This window comes from Phoxinus phoxinus, assembly GCF_949152265.1.
Source record: "Phoxinus phoxinus genome assembly, chromosome: 17".
NCBI classification, from domain to species: Eukaryota; Metazoa; Chordata; class Actinopteri; order Cypriniformes; family Leuciscidae; genus Phoxinus; species Phoxinus phoxinus.
This window is the reverse complement of record NC_136892.1, coordinates 958,966-974,121: the sequence shown is the minus strand read 5'-3', so window position 1 is coordinate 974,121 and position 15,156 is coordinate 958,966. Positions and strand designations below refer to the sequence as shown.

Genomic DNA, 15,156 nt, shown 5'->3' with positions numbered 1-15,156 from the left:
GAGATGGCACGAGACGGGCATTTGTGGTTAAAAAGTATATATATATTTATTTATTTTTTTTAAATGACCGATCGCTCCGCTGGATAAGAGCCTTATCTCTCGACTGGGATCGTGTCGAGACTTTAAAGCTGCATTGAGACGGACATATGAACCTTCTTTGAACATTGGGATAGATGGTTGCCATTGAACTAAAAAAATCCTGGAATGTTTTCCTCAAAAAAGAAAGACATGGATATCTTGGATGACATCGGGGTGAGTAAATTATGAGCAAAAATATTTTTAAAGTGAACTAATCCTTTAATGTCACATGAAGAAATCCTGATGTTGTTGTTTGACTTGTTTCAACACACCAACTTGATCAGAAGCTCCGCCCTCTTACAACACTAACCAGGAAGACACTGACTTGTTATTTCTCTTTTCTGCCGGACGGACTTTGACTCGACAAAAGCAATAAAGAATCAGCGATCAGTGGAGTACGAAGAGGAAAACTTTACAGAACAATTGGAGAAGTTTCTTTCTGAACAAGTTTGTTTCTGATCTTTGTGATTCTCACGGAGATTCTTTTTTAAAATCGTCGTTCAGAAAGTGAAAGTAAAGTTCAGATTGCTGGAAACAGAGATAATGGCTTCGGCAGCTGAAGATGATTATATTTGTCCCGTGTGCTGTGACATCTTCAAGGCTCCTGTTCTTTTATCCTGTAGTCACAGTTTCTGTAAAGAGTGTCTTCATCAGTTCTGGAGAACCAAGGAATCTCAGGAGTGTCCTGTCTGCAGGAGAAGATCCTCAAGATCTGATCCTCCAGTTAATCGTGCGTTAAAAAACTTGTGTGAGTCGTTCCTGAAGGAGAGAAATGAGAGGCGTTCATCAGGGTCTGAGGAGATCTGCAGTTTACACAGTGAGAAACTCAAGCTCTTCTGTCTGGAGGACAAACAGCCTGTGTGTATCGTGTGCAGAGATTCAAAACAACATGATGATCATAAATTCAGACCCATCAGTGAAGTGGTCTCCTCATATAAGGTAAGACATATGTTTCTTGATTCACATGGACACAGATAAACACAGATCGTTCTGGTTATTAACCGGTCCAGATGAGCAAAGATCTGTGTGCGCATAGTTCCTCCTAGAGACAAGTAGGGCTGTATTAGGGTGGTAAGCACCCCTTCGATCGTGAATCTGAAGAACTGTGATGAGGGGCTATCTGGAAATGAGAGTATGCATCCTCCAGATCCATCAGATCTGTGAGAGGATTTGTTTCAAAGTTAGCATTCGGCCGTCTTACCAGAGCGCGGTTCAGACATCTCAACTCGAGGATGAGCCTGAGGCTTCTCTGGAACGAGGAAGAAGCGTCTGTAAAAGCCTGACTCGCCCTTCGCTAGCAGAGCTTGTTCTTCAGCTCGGAGGACGTGAGCGTCGATGTCCGTCATCCCCAGAGTTCGCTCAGTCCTCCGCTTCAGAGGCAGCCAGAGACACGGTGTCATCAAAGTCCTCCTCGGAGCCGCCAAATGAAACCATGGCACTCGCTCCAGACGAGGGAAGCAGGGGAGCCCAGCAGGAGCAACACTCGTGCAACAAACGTCGCTCAAATGTGCTCTTTTAATCGTGAGATTGTCTCTTGAAGAGTTGCCGGATAGCCCAGGGCAGAAGCGGCGAGTCAGCTCCAGTAATCCACTGCTCGAGGCTCGTTCCTGTCTTCTTCTCTTTGGAGACAGAGGAGATGATCTTCACGCTTGGAGGAGAACAATTCTGATGAAAATAGTTTTCACCGCAACTTAAATATGCAGTCGGCCCGCCGGGTTGGAGGGCAGAATCGCCATTTGTCTGTACAGGAGCACACATGTGAACCAATCAGGCTTCAGTATTCAGTGTTGATTGATTGATTAGGGCTGCGGTGATCAGGACTGGTTGTGTTTAGTCCAGCTGAACTACATTATACATGCAGAGTCATAGATTTGAGGAATTAGTAACTACGGGAAATACATTTTCACGCCGGCCCAGTTGGTATTGGATAACTTTTTTGTTTCAATAAATAACATTGTTATTTACAAACCACTTTTTGTTTACTTAGGTTGCTTTTGTTTTATGGTAGGTTTTAATTTCTGAATCAATTTAGTATGAGATGGAGGATCATGGGACAAATACTTTTCACTGCATTATATGATCATATCACTGTATTGTCTTCTCTTCACTGTATCTGGTGTTTTATGTATTTTTGTTCAATTCTAGGAGGAGCTCAATACAGCACTGAAGTCTTTACAGGAGAAACTTCAAGACAATGAAGAAATGAAAGGAGAGTTTGAGAAAACAGTTCAACACATCAAGGTGAGGAAACAGAAACGAGAGTCATCTTCATGACAGCTGTTGGATCACTATATACAGTTATTATTTGATATAATGGATTCCAGTTTATTATTTCTGTATATGACTAGCAGCAATCTGCTTCTGGATCCGTTTTATGTCGGGAATCCGAGTTTATCTTGGATATTAATGATGTGTGTCGATTGAGATGATTGAAGTGAATGTGATGTGATTTCAGACTCAAGCTGAGCACACAGAGCGTCAGATTAAACAGCAGTTTGAGAAGCTTCATCAGTTTCTCAGAGATGAAGAAGAAGCTGCAGTCACTGCACTGAGGGAGGAAGAGGAGCAGAAGAAGCAGAGGATGAAGGAGAAGCTGGAGGAGATGAACACACACATCTCCGCTCTTTCACACACAATCAAACACATGGAGGAGATGATGGAAGCCAATGACGTCTGCTTTCTGAAGGTCTGATCTCACATCATTGGTTGATCATTGGTTGATTGATTGAGTTCTTGATGATAATGGTGTGTTTGTTCTGCAGGAGTTTCCAGTCTCAATGGAAAGGTGAGTGATCTGCTCCTGTCTCTGGTCTCTCTGGTTCTGACCCAAAGCCACTGCAGTTCTGACTCCTGAATGTTCCTCCAGAGTCCAGAGCTCACAGCCGGATCCACAGATGGCTTCTGGAGCTTTGATTCATGTGCCACGATACTTGGGCAACCTGCCGTTCAGAGTCTGGAAGAAGATGCAGGACATCGTCCACAACAGTGAGTCTGACTGCAGGAGATCTGAGCTGGACATGATGGAGATACAGGCTCTTCATGACACACACTGATAGATAGATAGATAGATAGATAGATAGATAGATAGATAGATAGATAGATAGATAGATAGATAGATAGATAGATAGATAGATAGATAGATAGATAGATAGATGTTTTAGTTAGCATTTTTGACGTTTTAACACTTAATTAATCGCTATTAGCATGTAGCTATTCACTGCTAACATGTGTAGCAAGTCCTGTTTGCTAACATTAGTCAGAAGGAGCCAACTGGCATGTCTCTATGTTGTTCTGGTGTAGAGATATACGTCTTGCTGAACAGTTGCTAGGGTACTCTGTTTAGTTGCTAGGGAGTGGTTTGGCAGCTGCCAATGATGTTACTTCAAAGGCTGCTTGCCAGTATGAATGATATAAACCGACCGCAACTCCTCTATGACATTCAGATTACAAGATATCCCTCTTTGGATTTGGGTTGCTAGGGTGCTCGACAATGGTTGCTAGGGCGTGGCTAGGAAATGTTAAAGGTGATTCGTGATTGTAAGTAGTGATCCTTTGCCTTCACTAATAATAATAATAATAATACTTTCTCAAGTCAACATAATAAGTCAAACACAACAGACTCATAATAAACTAATGTAAACCAAACACAGACTATAAGAGCCAATAAACTGAAGATGATCAGATGCTGGAGATCAGACACACACTTACAGTTTTTCATCTACAGCATAAATCTCAACAGATCTCATTGATTTATTGTTATTTAACTTTCCCAGAGTATCAGCTTCTCTTGATGGACACACACGTCTGAATGCCATATGATCACACACACACACACACACACACACACACACACACACACACACACACACACACACACACACACACACACACACACACACACACACACACTCTCTTGATGGACACACACGTCTGAATGCCATATGTAATGTGTGTAGTTGATGCCGTTAAACACTGATGATGAAGACGAGTGTGGATAATAACAGCGCTGACAGTGATCAGAGGAAAGTGTGTGTGATCGACAGACGAGTGTCATAACTCATAATAATCTGTGCTGGGTTCACTGTTGATCATCATATGAAGATCAGAATAAAAGCCTCTGTTGATTGTGTCTCATCAGCTCCAGTGATTCTGGATCCAAACTCGGCTCATCCACATCTCGTCCTGTCGGATGATCTGACCGGTGTGAGAAACATCGGGAACTATCAAACTCTTCCTGATAATCCAGAGAGATTTGACCGTTATTTCTGTGTTCTGGGTTCAGAGGGTTTTGACTCAGGAACACACTGCTGGGATGTGGAGGTTAAAGAGAGTGAATGCTGGAGTCTTGGAGTCGCTACAGCATCAAACCAGAGGAAGGGATGGGGTTTCTTCAACACTGATGTCTGGAGTGTGCGGTATCATCAGGACGGAGGGTCTTTAGATCCTGGTTTTCGTGTTAAACAGAAGCTTGATCGTGTGAGAGTGAATCTGGACTATGACGGAGGAACGGTGTCGTTCTCTGATCCTGTAACTCACACACATCTACACACATTCACAGCCACCTTCACTCACACACTCTTTCCATTCTTCCGGTGTTCTGACTCTCTGAAGATCTTACCGGTCAATAGTCAGTAAAGTCACTCCTGTAGATCTGGATCTTCTGCTTTCATCATGTTTCCAATATTTACTCCACATCACACGAGTAAGAGTGCTGTTGATCTGAGTATCAGTGCGGTGGCTGTGATTGGGCCGTGATGATCACATGACTGATATCCAGCACTACAGCAACACTCAGATCAATAAACAACGAGTTTTCATTTATATTCCACTTCACACAATTAGACCATTAGAGACCGTTTTAGCATTCATGTTTTCAGGATAACTGACAATTACCAGATTATTTCAGTCAGTGTGTGTTTATTCATTTCTAGACTTTTTGCATCATAAATATATATATATATGTGTAACATGTATGCTGTGTGTCTCTTTTTGGTTCTCCACTGTGACCTAAGCTGAATCTGAAATCGCCCCCTAAACTCTCATGTCAAGTCACATTTATTTATATAGCGCTTTTTACAATACTGATTGTGAAAGATTAAATCTTTGGGATGATATTTAGGGTTTAAGGTATGGAAACAATACTTGTTCAAAATCAGTGTGAACCCAAAATGTTCATTTGTGTTTTTCCCCAGAGAAATAGTTATAAATGAATCCAAAATAAAGTAATAAATAGATAAATATAATGTATTGTCAATAAATGTATAAGAAAACACTTGACTTGCTGATGTAAAATCATTCCTCAGTCCCTGTGAGCAGCTTTACTGACATCTAGAGGTCAAACTGAGCAACTCAAAAACTCAATGGCTTCATTACAACTTGACAGTCCACAATAATAAAAATCAGATTGAAAAGGATTTGCTCACCATCCTAATGTTTCACAGCTTTTAAACTTTTTGCGCTGTTTTGTTATCGACAAAGTGAACTTTTTTTTTTTTTGCTAAGAACATACATAATCAATGCCAGGGGTAAATACAACTGAGAGTACAATTACAGGTTACAAAATCAAGAAAATATAAAAATTACACAGCGAGATTGTCCAGGTCAGTGATGCGCGGGTTGATCCAAAATGAGCGGTTACCCGTGGTTACGAGTCATCCAAAAATATTTTTAATGATAATTCGGGTCGCGGTCGGTCGGGTCGTTTGAAATAAAGATGCCAATTAAACCTTTGTAATTTATATAGTAGGCAGTGGTGTAGTCTAGTTTTTTGTAGTGAGTATACTGTGACCCCCCGCCTAACCCGTCTCATACTAACCCGTCTAATCACCCCATAAGCACCACCACACTCACTAATGCATACAGTAGCCTATGCAACGACATAATTGAGAGCATTATGAGACTAAGTGTTATCAACATGTCAATTTATTATAAACAACACAAGCAAATGACATTTACAGCTGAGGAGACTGGACTGATTTTCTACTGTTTAGTGTTAATCACCATTTAACTCAGCCAGTTAAGAGCTACATTTAGCCTTAGATGTTATATGAATATGGTCCCTGAAGCACAGGTTTTATCAGCTGACAATAATAATAAATAAATAAAAACATTATAGGCACAAATACAAATGTACTTTTAGAAATGGTGCTTTTGAAAGAAAATGGTGTTATTGTTTTGGCAAGTTTACTGTTTAAATTAAAACATGGATGAAAATTTGTGTGATATTCCTTTTTAAAATAAGTTTTAATAGATTTCATTATTATTATTATTAATTTACAGTGCATTTTACTGTGCAATTTCTTTCAGAATTTCTTTGAGTTTATACCGAACTTTTATTTTGACAGGTTGTCGTAAAGACATTACAGTTTCTGTGTGTGTATGATACGAATGAATGACGATAGTTTTATCAAATCAAATGGTGAAACTCTAATGAAGTGACTCTCATAGCAGCTCTGTGATGAAGTGCACATGTGTAGCCTACATGTCCTCATAGCTACAGTGAAGCGCTGACACAAGCACGCGCTTGCTTCAGTGTGTGTGTAGTAGAGCACACATTGGGCCTCATTCATGAAACACGAGCAGAACGAATTCTTGTGTAAATCGTGTGTAAAGTGGTTCTGGCGTAAATTTTCGGATTCATTAAAATGTTCGTATTTTCCAAATGTTAGTTGGTACGAAAGAAATCTACACCTGCTCCCAACCACGTGTAAATAGTGCGTTTAACTTCCGAACGTTTTGCTCATTAATAAGGCTGCATTTTAATTCCCCTTAATCGGGGACATATTTACACAGCATTTTGAAAAAATAGCTATTATATTAATTACATATGTTTTTTCTTTTTACTTTTATTATAAGAGCCAGTAATAGCATCTGCAAACGGAACACTTTAATCACATAATTAATTGCTCAATAGGGCTGGGCTATATTTTTTCGAAGTGAACTAATTCGTTTTTTTGCAGTCGAGCTTCATGTCGAACCATTTTCTCTTCACTTCTGGGACTGTTCGATTAACAGATGAAACTCCAGTAACTGCATCTGTAATATCTGCCAAGCTTGCTTTTTTTAGGACCTGATACGCCACTATGTACGCTTGAAATAACAGGCGCTGTTAGACAGGCTTTTAGTGCATGTGCGCGTCGGCGGGTGTAACGTTATTGCGCTCAGAAAAGCGCCCGTTAGAACAGCACATCAGCAGCGAATGACATGTTTAACCGGCAAGGCTTTAAAGCACATGCAAATAATTAATTTTTATAAACTACAGTGTCCCGTTCCTCTGCATTTCATGTGAATATACGTCGCGCTGTACAGTATGTTGAGACGGAGGCGCCAGAACTGCAAACTGATAGAATGCACGATCCTACGATATTTATTCAAAAGCAGATCAAGGAGACATTTTAATCATAATATTTGACATAATATTTGACGGTGCCCAGGGCCCCTTAGATGTCCTGGGCCCCTGGGCAATTGCCCAATGGTTAATCCGGCCCTGTTATGTGGCGTTTTGAATGAACTTCTAATAATAAAATATTATCTGATAATGAGAAATTTTTATTTTTCATTCGCTTTTAAGAAGACATGTTGAAATCCTTCGTTTGGTGTCATAATATGATGCCCATATATAGTTGTCAGTCGGATTTAATGGGCGGGATTTATGGTAATTGAGAATGAGCGTGAACGCGCGTTCCATTTACGACAGATTGGAATTCATAACACACACACACACGTTTCACTATCACATCTGACGTTTACGAAGTATTTGTGAATCAGGAGAAGAATTTTCGGGAAGGTCTCTTTACGCGCAGATCACTCACATATTTACTCGTATATTTACGAATGTTTCATGAATGAGGCCCTTTGGGTCTCATTCATGAAACAAGAGCAGAACAAATTTGTGTGTAAATCGTGAGTAAAGTGGTTCTGGCGTAAATTTTCGGATTCATTAAAATGTTCGTATTTTTCAAATGTTAGTTGGTACGAAAGAAATCTACACCTGCTCCCAGCCACGCGTAAATATGCGTTTAACATCCGAACGTTTTGCTCATTAATGAGGCTGCATTTTAATTCACCTTAATCGGGGACATATTTACACAGCATTTTGAAAAAATATTATATTAATTACATATGTTTTTTCTTTTTACTTTTATTATGAGAGCCAGTGATAGCATCTGCAAACGGAACACTTTAATCACATAATTAATTGCTCAATAGGGCTGGGCTATATTTTTTCGAAGTGAACTAATTAGTTTTTTTAAGTCGAGCTTCATGTCGAACCATTTTCTCTTCACTTCTGGGACTGTTCGATTAACAGATGAAACTCCAGTAACTGCGTCTGTAATATCTGCCAAGCTTCCTTTTTTTAGGACCTGAACAGCTGTACAGTATGTTGAGACGGAGGCGCCAGAACTGCAAACTGATAGAATGCACAATCCTACGATATTTATTCAAAAGCAGATCGTGGAGACATTTTAATCATAATATTTGACATAATATTTGACGGTGCCCAGAGCCCCTTAGATGTCCTGGGCCCCTGGGCAATTGCCCAGTTGCCCTAATGGTTAATCCGGCCCTGAAAATGTGGCGTTTTGAATGAAATTCTGATAATAAAATATTATCTGATAATGAGAAATTTTTCTTTTTCATTCGCTTTTAAGAAGACATGTTGAAATCCTTCGTTTGGTGTCATAATATGATGCCCATATATAGTTGTCAGTCGGATTTAATGGGCGGGATTTATGGTAATTGAGAATGAGCGTGCACGCGCGTCCCATTTACGACAGATTGGAATTCATTAACACACACACACGTTTCACGATCACATCTGACGTTTACGAAGTATTTGTGAATCAGGAGAAGAGTTTTCGGGAAGGTCTCGTTACGCGAAAATCACTCACATATTTACTCGTATATTTACCATAGACAGTATATGATATTTACGAATGTTTCATGAATGAGGCCCATTGGGTCTCATTCATGAAACACGAGCAGAACGAATTCTTGTGTAAATCGTGTGTAAAGTGGTTCTGGCGTAAATTTTCGGATTCATTAAAATGTTCGTATTTTCCAAATGTTAGTTGGTACGAAAGAAATCTACACCTGCTCCCAAGCACGTGTAAATAGTGCGTTTAACTTCCGAACGTTTTGCTCATTAATAAGGCTGCATTTTAATTCACCTAATCGGGTACATTTACACACAGCATTTTGAAAAAATATTATTATATATAGCAATACATATGGTTTTTCTTTTTACTTTTATTATGAGAGCCAGTAATAGCATCTGCAAACAGTACACTTTAATAAAATAATTAATTGCTTTCAATAGGGCTGGGCTATATTTTTTCGAAGTGAACTAATTCGTTTTTTGCAGTCGCTTCATGTCGAACCATTTTCTTTTCACTTCTGGGACTGTTCGATTAACAGATGAAACTCCAGTAACTGCATCTGTATGCTGCCAAGCTTCCTTTTTTTAGGACCTGATAAGCCACTAAATAAAAACTTGAAAATTGAATGTTGCGTTTTTAATGAACATCTGATAATACAACTTCAATTTCTGCATCTGAGAAATTGTTCTTTTTCATTCGCTTTTGAGAAGACATGTTGAAATCCTTCGTTTGGTGTCATAATATGATGCCCATATGGTTGTCAGTCGGACTTAATGGGCGGGATTATGGTAATTGAGAATGAGCGTTGTTACGTGTTACTGTTTATAATTTTCTATACAGGTCACGTGAGCTCCCGCCGGCTGTGATTGTGGGCGGGCCAACTGCCTTAAAGACGCCCAGTCTGGAGACCGTGGCTGTCTCTCACTTCCCATCCGCTCCTGGTGGCAGGCGGAGCACTCTAGCTCCGCTGCGTGCTGGGCCTTTGTTTTCCGTTTGGAATTTGTTAGAGCTTGATTTAATGTTGGTTCCACAAGCACGATCCCGATATGGGATTTATGTTTGTTACTTTTAGTTTATTACATTTATTTAGAGCTGGTGGTAACTGGTGATGGGTTTGTGCATATTATTTAGTAGAGATTAGTGAAGAGCAGGAGAAAGAGGACCCGGAAGACTCACACAAACTCTGTCTTTTGTTTTGAACGGGAGGCAGGCAAGTTTCATCTGCTTTGAAGAATAGTGTGGGTCAGGGTTTTCTTTTGTTTATGTTTTGCTTATTTTTGCCACCATGCTCTGCCTACGTCAAGACGTATTATTTGATTAAAATTATTTATTAACACTGTCACCGAATCTCTGTGGTCTTTTATATGTTATGCTGATCCATAATTCATTTGATGGGTTCGTAACAAGCGTGCACGCGCGTCCCATTTACGACTGATTGGAATTCATAACACACACACACACGTTTCACTATCACATCTGACGTTTACGAAGTATTTGTGAATCAGGAGAAGAGTTTTCGGGAAGGTCTCTTTACGCGCAAATCACTCACATATTTACTCGTATATTTACGAATGTTTCATGAATGAGGCCCATTGAGCGCTCATTCCCAGAGACGTGTTGAACAACTGCAGTCTCTTTGAGTTTTTAATATTCACAGACACTAGTCGAGATTTGATTCATTGTACAGCCCTACTTTTGATTTATTCATTCAAAAACCAAATTCCGTGACGTTCTGCTTTATACAGTTGTGAGTGGATTCCGCGATTTGATCTGTGTCCATTGCAAACACAGACGCGGTGAATTTATGAATGAAAGTGTGAAAGTTCTGTCACAAAACGAAGTTGTTACGTATCCTCACGCTTTTTTAAGTGGGTATACGGAAATACTTGGCATTTCCTAGTGGGTATACGGCGTATACCTGCGTATCACGTAGACTACACCACTAGACACAATAGGCTTGTTTGAGATGAGCAAAATCTGCGCAGAACCGATCACCGGTGATCACCGCGAGATGCATGCCGGTTAGAAATGTGTCCGACTGCCTTCCGCCTGGCTCTGATGTCATGCTGACGTATGTCAAAAATCTCTCGCGAGCGCAAGGCACACCTGTCGGATTCTGCAGTCGCGCGCAGTTGCTCTCCACCGACTGCGCGGTTCAAAAGCATGATGGGAAACGACTTGCTGACGACACAGCTTAGTGCTCATTGGTTTAAACAACCATGATGTAATGTTCTCTTTTAAAATGTTTGATATTACAACTCTGATATCATGTTTTATGTGTATAAATGATCTGTGAATATTCCCAAACTCTCTGACAGTGCGATCTCTATATGGATTATGTGATTATGTAATTAAAATATATATATATAAACACATGTATTAAAGAAAAGAAAAAAGATTGATAAATACGTATTTGGAATGGGATTATATAGCCTAACAAGTGATTTGGGTGTCTTGTTCATTATATTTATTTTCATATTTAAGCAACAGAACTTAAATTACATCCAGTTTATTAGCAACACTGTGCACGAGCGTGAATCCCGGGATATCCATCTTTGATCTCACAGCTGTCAGATCCACTGTGAGAAGAGAGAACTGTCCGGCTTGCCTGCACTTTTTTCACTCCTCCCCTCACTGCAGCCGCCTACTCTCGCATACATTTCAGGCGAGGCAAGGCGCATCTCAAACAAGCCTAATGTTCTATGAAATGCATAGGTCTACACTTTATTGGCTGAATAACTGGCGCGAGGATGACGCACGAGCTCAGTCTGCAGATGACAGTGGGAAATCCTTATTTAAAGGACAAGTTCGGTATTTTACACTTAAAGCCCTGTTTACAGATCGTATCTGATGAAATAGAACGGTTAAGATTAAACTTTGGACAGATGCTGCTGTCGCGAGAATTTTAGGTTTATATCGCTTCCCCCCCTCACCCCCACAATGGTTGTCTATGGCCACTGGAAGATTCCTTCCTAAAACACATTAAACTTTCGTTTACAAAGACGTGAAACTCACCGAGTGGTCAGGGGTGTTCACTGATACGGTCCCAAAAAAAATCGCTGAAAAAGATGCATTCCAACAGGTTTTATCGTAGTTTTTGTCCAACTCCATGACTTGTATTAAATGTGCTGTGTGAGGTGCGGTATTACTCCGCCGCTGGAGTGTCTATTATTCAAGCTCTCAACGGAAGAATCACGGGTGTGACACGTTTGGCAAAATAGGTCCTAAATAAACCTAAAATTCTCGCGACAGCAGCATGTGTCCAAATTTTAATCTTAACCGTTCTATTTCATCAGATACGATCTGTAAACAGGGCTTTAAGTGTAAAATACCGAACTTGTCCTTTAATGTTGAGCACGTTATTAACTTTTGAATAAAAGCTGACGCGGGACAAAATGCCCGATTTCCCAACACGTTGAACTGAGCAATGCCATTGTGCCATTTTAATAGGCTACTTTTAAACGCATATAGCTAATGTCAGTTTTATGTATTTTCTGAGGGGCGGGTTTTTGTTGGGAAAGTCGGGGGAGAGACGCACACTTCGATTAGACTGGATAAACACATGCAGCATCTTAATTGTTAAGAAAATGAAACGAAATAAATTAATAAATCAAGCCTTTATTACAAAACACTAGGCTATATCATACAGCATTCAGAAAAATGCGCACCGCTAGTTCCTCCGTCTATGGCCGATGACGCGATGAGCATTTACTATAGCTACTTTAAAAAACGCGGGTCAGGAAGCGGGTCGGGTACAATATTTTCTTTCTTTTTTTTGCGGTCCGAGTTGCGGGCGGGTTAGTTGAAAACGTCGGTCGGGTGCGGGTTGTTTATACATTGACCCGCGCATCACTGGTCCAGGTAGGATTTAAGCTCCTTACAAATTTTTTTAAAGTAAGGCTTAGCACCCTGAAATTTACATTTGTGTAAGAAAAACTTCGCTAGAAGAATAAATATGTTTATAAAAAAAATATTGGTCTGTGTATTCCCAGAAGATATGCGAAAATAACATAAAGAGTCAATATCAGGAAACATATTTGTTTAAATCGAGCTTCACATGATAAAAAAAAGAAGTAATTTGTAAGACTTAACCTTGACCTTATTGGTTATTAAATATGTAGACGAGAAACACACACTTTCTTCCATGGAACGAAGACAAACTGGTCATCCAGTGGGACACAATGGGAGAGAAACAATCTGATTCTGAAAGCTGTCTAATTCTCCTGTTCCGGCCAGAAGAGAGAGAGAAACTAATATTCCCAATCATGGTATCAGAAGGATGAGCTTCTGACAGAGAAATCAGGATCTATCCGAGACTCCATTACAAGAACAGTCTTGTGGAGAGACAGCGATATTATTCTGGTTTAACAAACTCTGAATATAGGAATACAAGTGTCCATCAGCATTGATCAGAGACCCAAATAATGTTACATAATATTAGACTTTTTTTAAATGTATTTTTATATCACAATTATTACAAATAAAGTACCGGTGAGGACTAAAATTATGTTTATAAGTGAGGTGTCTCCCACCTTAGAGAAAACAAGATTAGGAAGAATATTCCAAAATGAAACGGGGTTTATTAAGTACTGTTTTAACCAATTTATCTTGAAAGTATTATTTAAGGAAGTAAAATCTAGAAAAATTTGCCCACAACTGTCATCTTTTATAATAACCACAGACTTATGTAATTCCTCGTATGCTTTCACAGAAAGTCAAATAGCCTTCTGTCAATATCTGCACATGCAGATTTATCCCGTATGAGGAGAGCGCAGGGTAAGTCGATCTCGAGACGCCGTCAGCTTTAGCAATAAGGGTTCGTCCTCTCAGAGATAAATCTCCCTGTAACCATGAAATTAATTTCCTTTTAGCTTTCCCAACAACTGGGTCCAAGTTCTGCATCTGACTTCATCATCCTTGCATATATGGATACACTCGGATAGGTCACCTGTGACTGAACTGAAATACCGTAAAGAGAGAGAAGGACAGGTTTTGACAGCGCACATTTATTAAGATTTAGATTTAAACCAGATGCTTTAGAGAAAAATGTAATGTGTTGGGTGGCAATCACAATCTGTGATTCATCTTTTATAAACAGGGTAGTGTCGTCACCTAGCTGACTAATAAGTATATGCTTGTTGGCAATAGTAATACCTTGCAGAGGACTACTCATGAAGTAAATAAGGGGACACAGGGTGTAAGACACACAGAACCTCAGATACTACGATCTCCTGAGATATGGACAACACAAACACACACTGCCATTTGTTTCCACACGCCACAGATTGAAGTTGTGGGAAAGCTTCTATCCCTCCTGTCCTTAATTCACATTTGAAAAGATTATATAAAAATTATAATGTTCTATGTCAATACAAGTGAATTAACAGTCGTGTTTGGTATCATTATAATGTCCCAGTGCGACTAGTACAATGGTCTCATCTCCACAGAAGTAAACCAAGTGGTAATAAGGGTTTAGATATACTTTGCTTACTGGGCGTGCACGGTTTCATCCAAACTTCCTCCTGTTCCTCTACAAGCTATGAACTCCCCATGTCTATAACTCTAGTTATTGAACATTCCTATTGTAAGATCATTCCCCACATTGGTCTTGGTCTGATTACTGAAAGAAAAATGCTTCAAGAGTCTCGGCAGGATTTAGTTGCCAGATCAGCCCGTAATACTGACTGTCCTCAGACGCTCAGCGTTATGTATTTTTCTAATGTCAGGTAGCATCTTTTACTCTTTATCTCTGGGCATTTGATGTTATTGTATTGATTATCTTTGAATTGATTATGTAATTGGCATGATACATTTACCTGACTAATAATAATTTTTTACATTTGGATTTATTCTGACTTACTCTGGAATTATTAACTCTAGTAGATTATGTTAAGTTCATAACACCACAATTCTTCGCTCAGGTTAGTAAGCGGACTGGAATCCAGCTTCGGTGGAGCAGAGGAGCACACGACTGAAGTTTCAGAGATACGACTAACCAGTGGTGTAGTCTAGTTTTTTGTAGTGAGTATACTGTGACTCCCCGCATAACCCGCCTCATACTAACCCGTCTAATCACCCCATAAGCACCACCACACTCACTAATGCATACAGTAGCCTATGCAACGACATGTAATTGAGAGCATTATGAGGCTAAGTGTTATATCAATTTATAATTGATGTCAATTTATTATAACAAGAC

The 15,156-nt window shown here is 39.7% G+C and overlaps 1 protein-coding gene across 1 annotated transcript; it reads left to right on the top strand.

The window, feature by feature from the left end:
- Nucleotides 1–369: 369 nt before the first annotated feature.
- Nucleotides 370–5,466, top strand: LOC306984333 (nuclear factor 7, ovary-like). Its single transcript, XM_079585613.1, has 6 exons — nucleotides 370–1,017; nucleotides 2,224–2,319; nucleotides 2,534–2,764; nucleotides 2,841–2,863; nucleotides 2,945–3,063; nucleotides 4,217–5,466. The coding sequence occupies exons 1-6, from the start codon at nucleotides 622–624 to the stop codon at nucleotides 4,711–4,713; spliced, it is 1,362 nt and encodes a 453-aa protein (XP_079441739.1). The 5' UTR covers nucleotides 370–621; the 3' UTR covers nucleotides 4,714–5,466.
- Nucleotides 5,467–15,156: the final 9,690 nt, after the last annotated feature.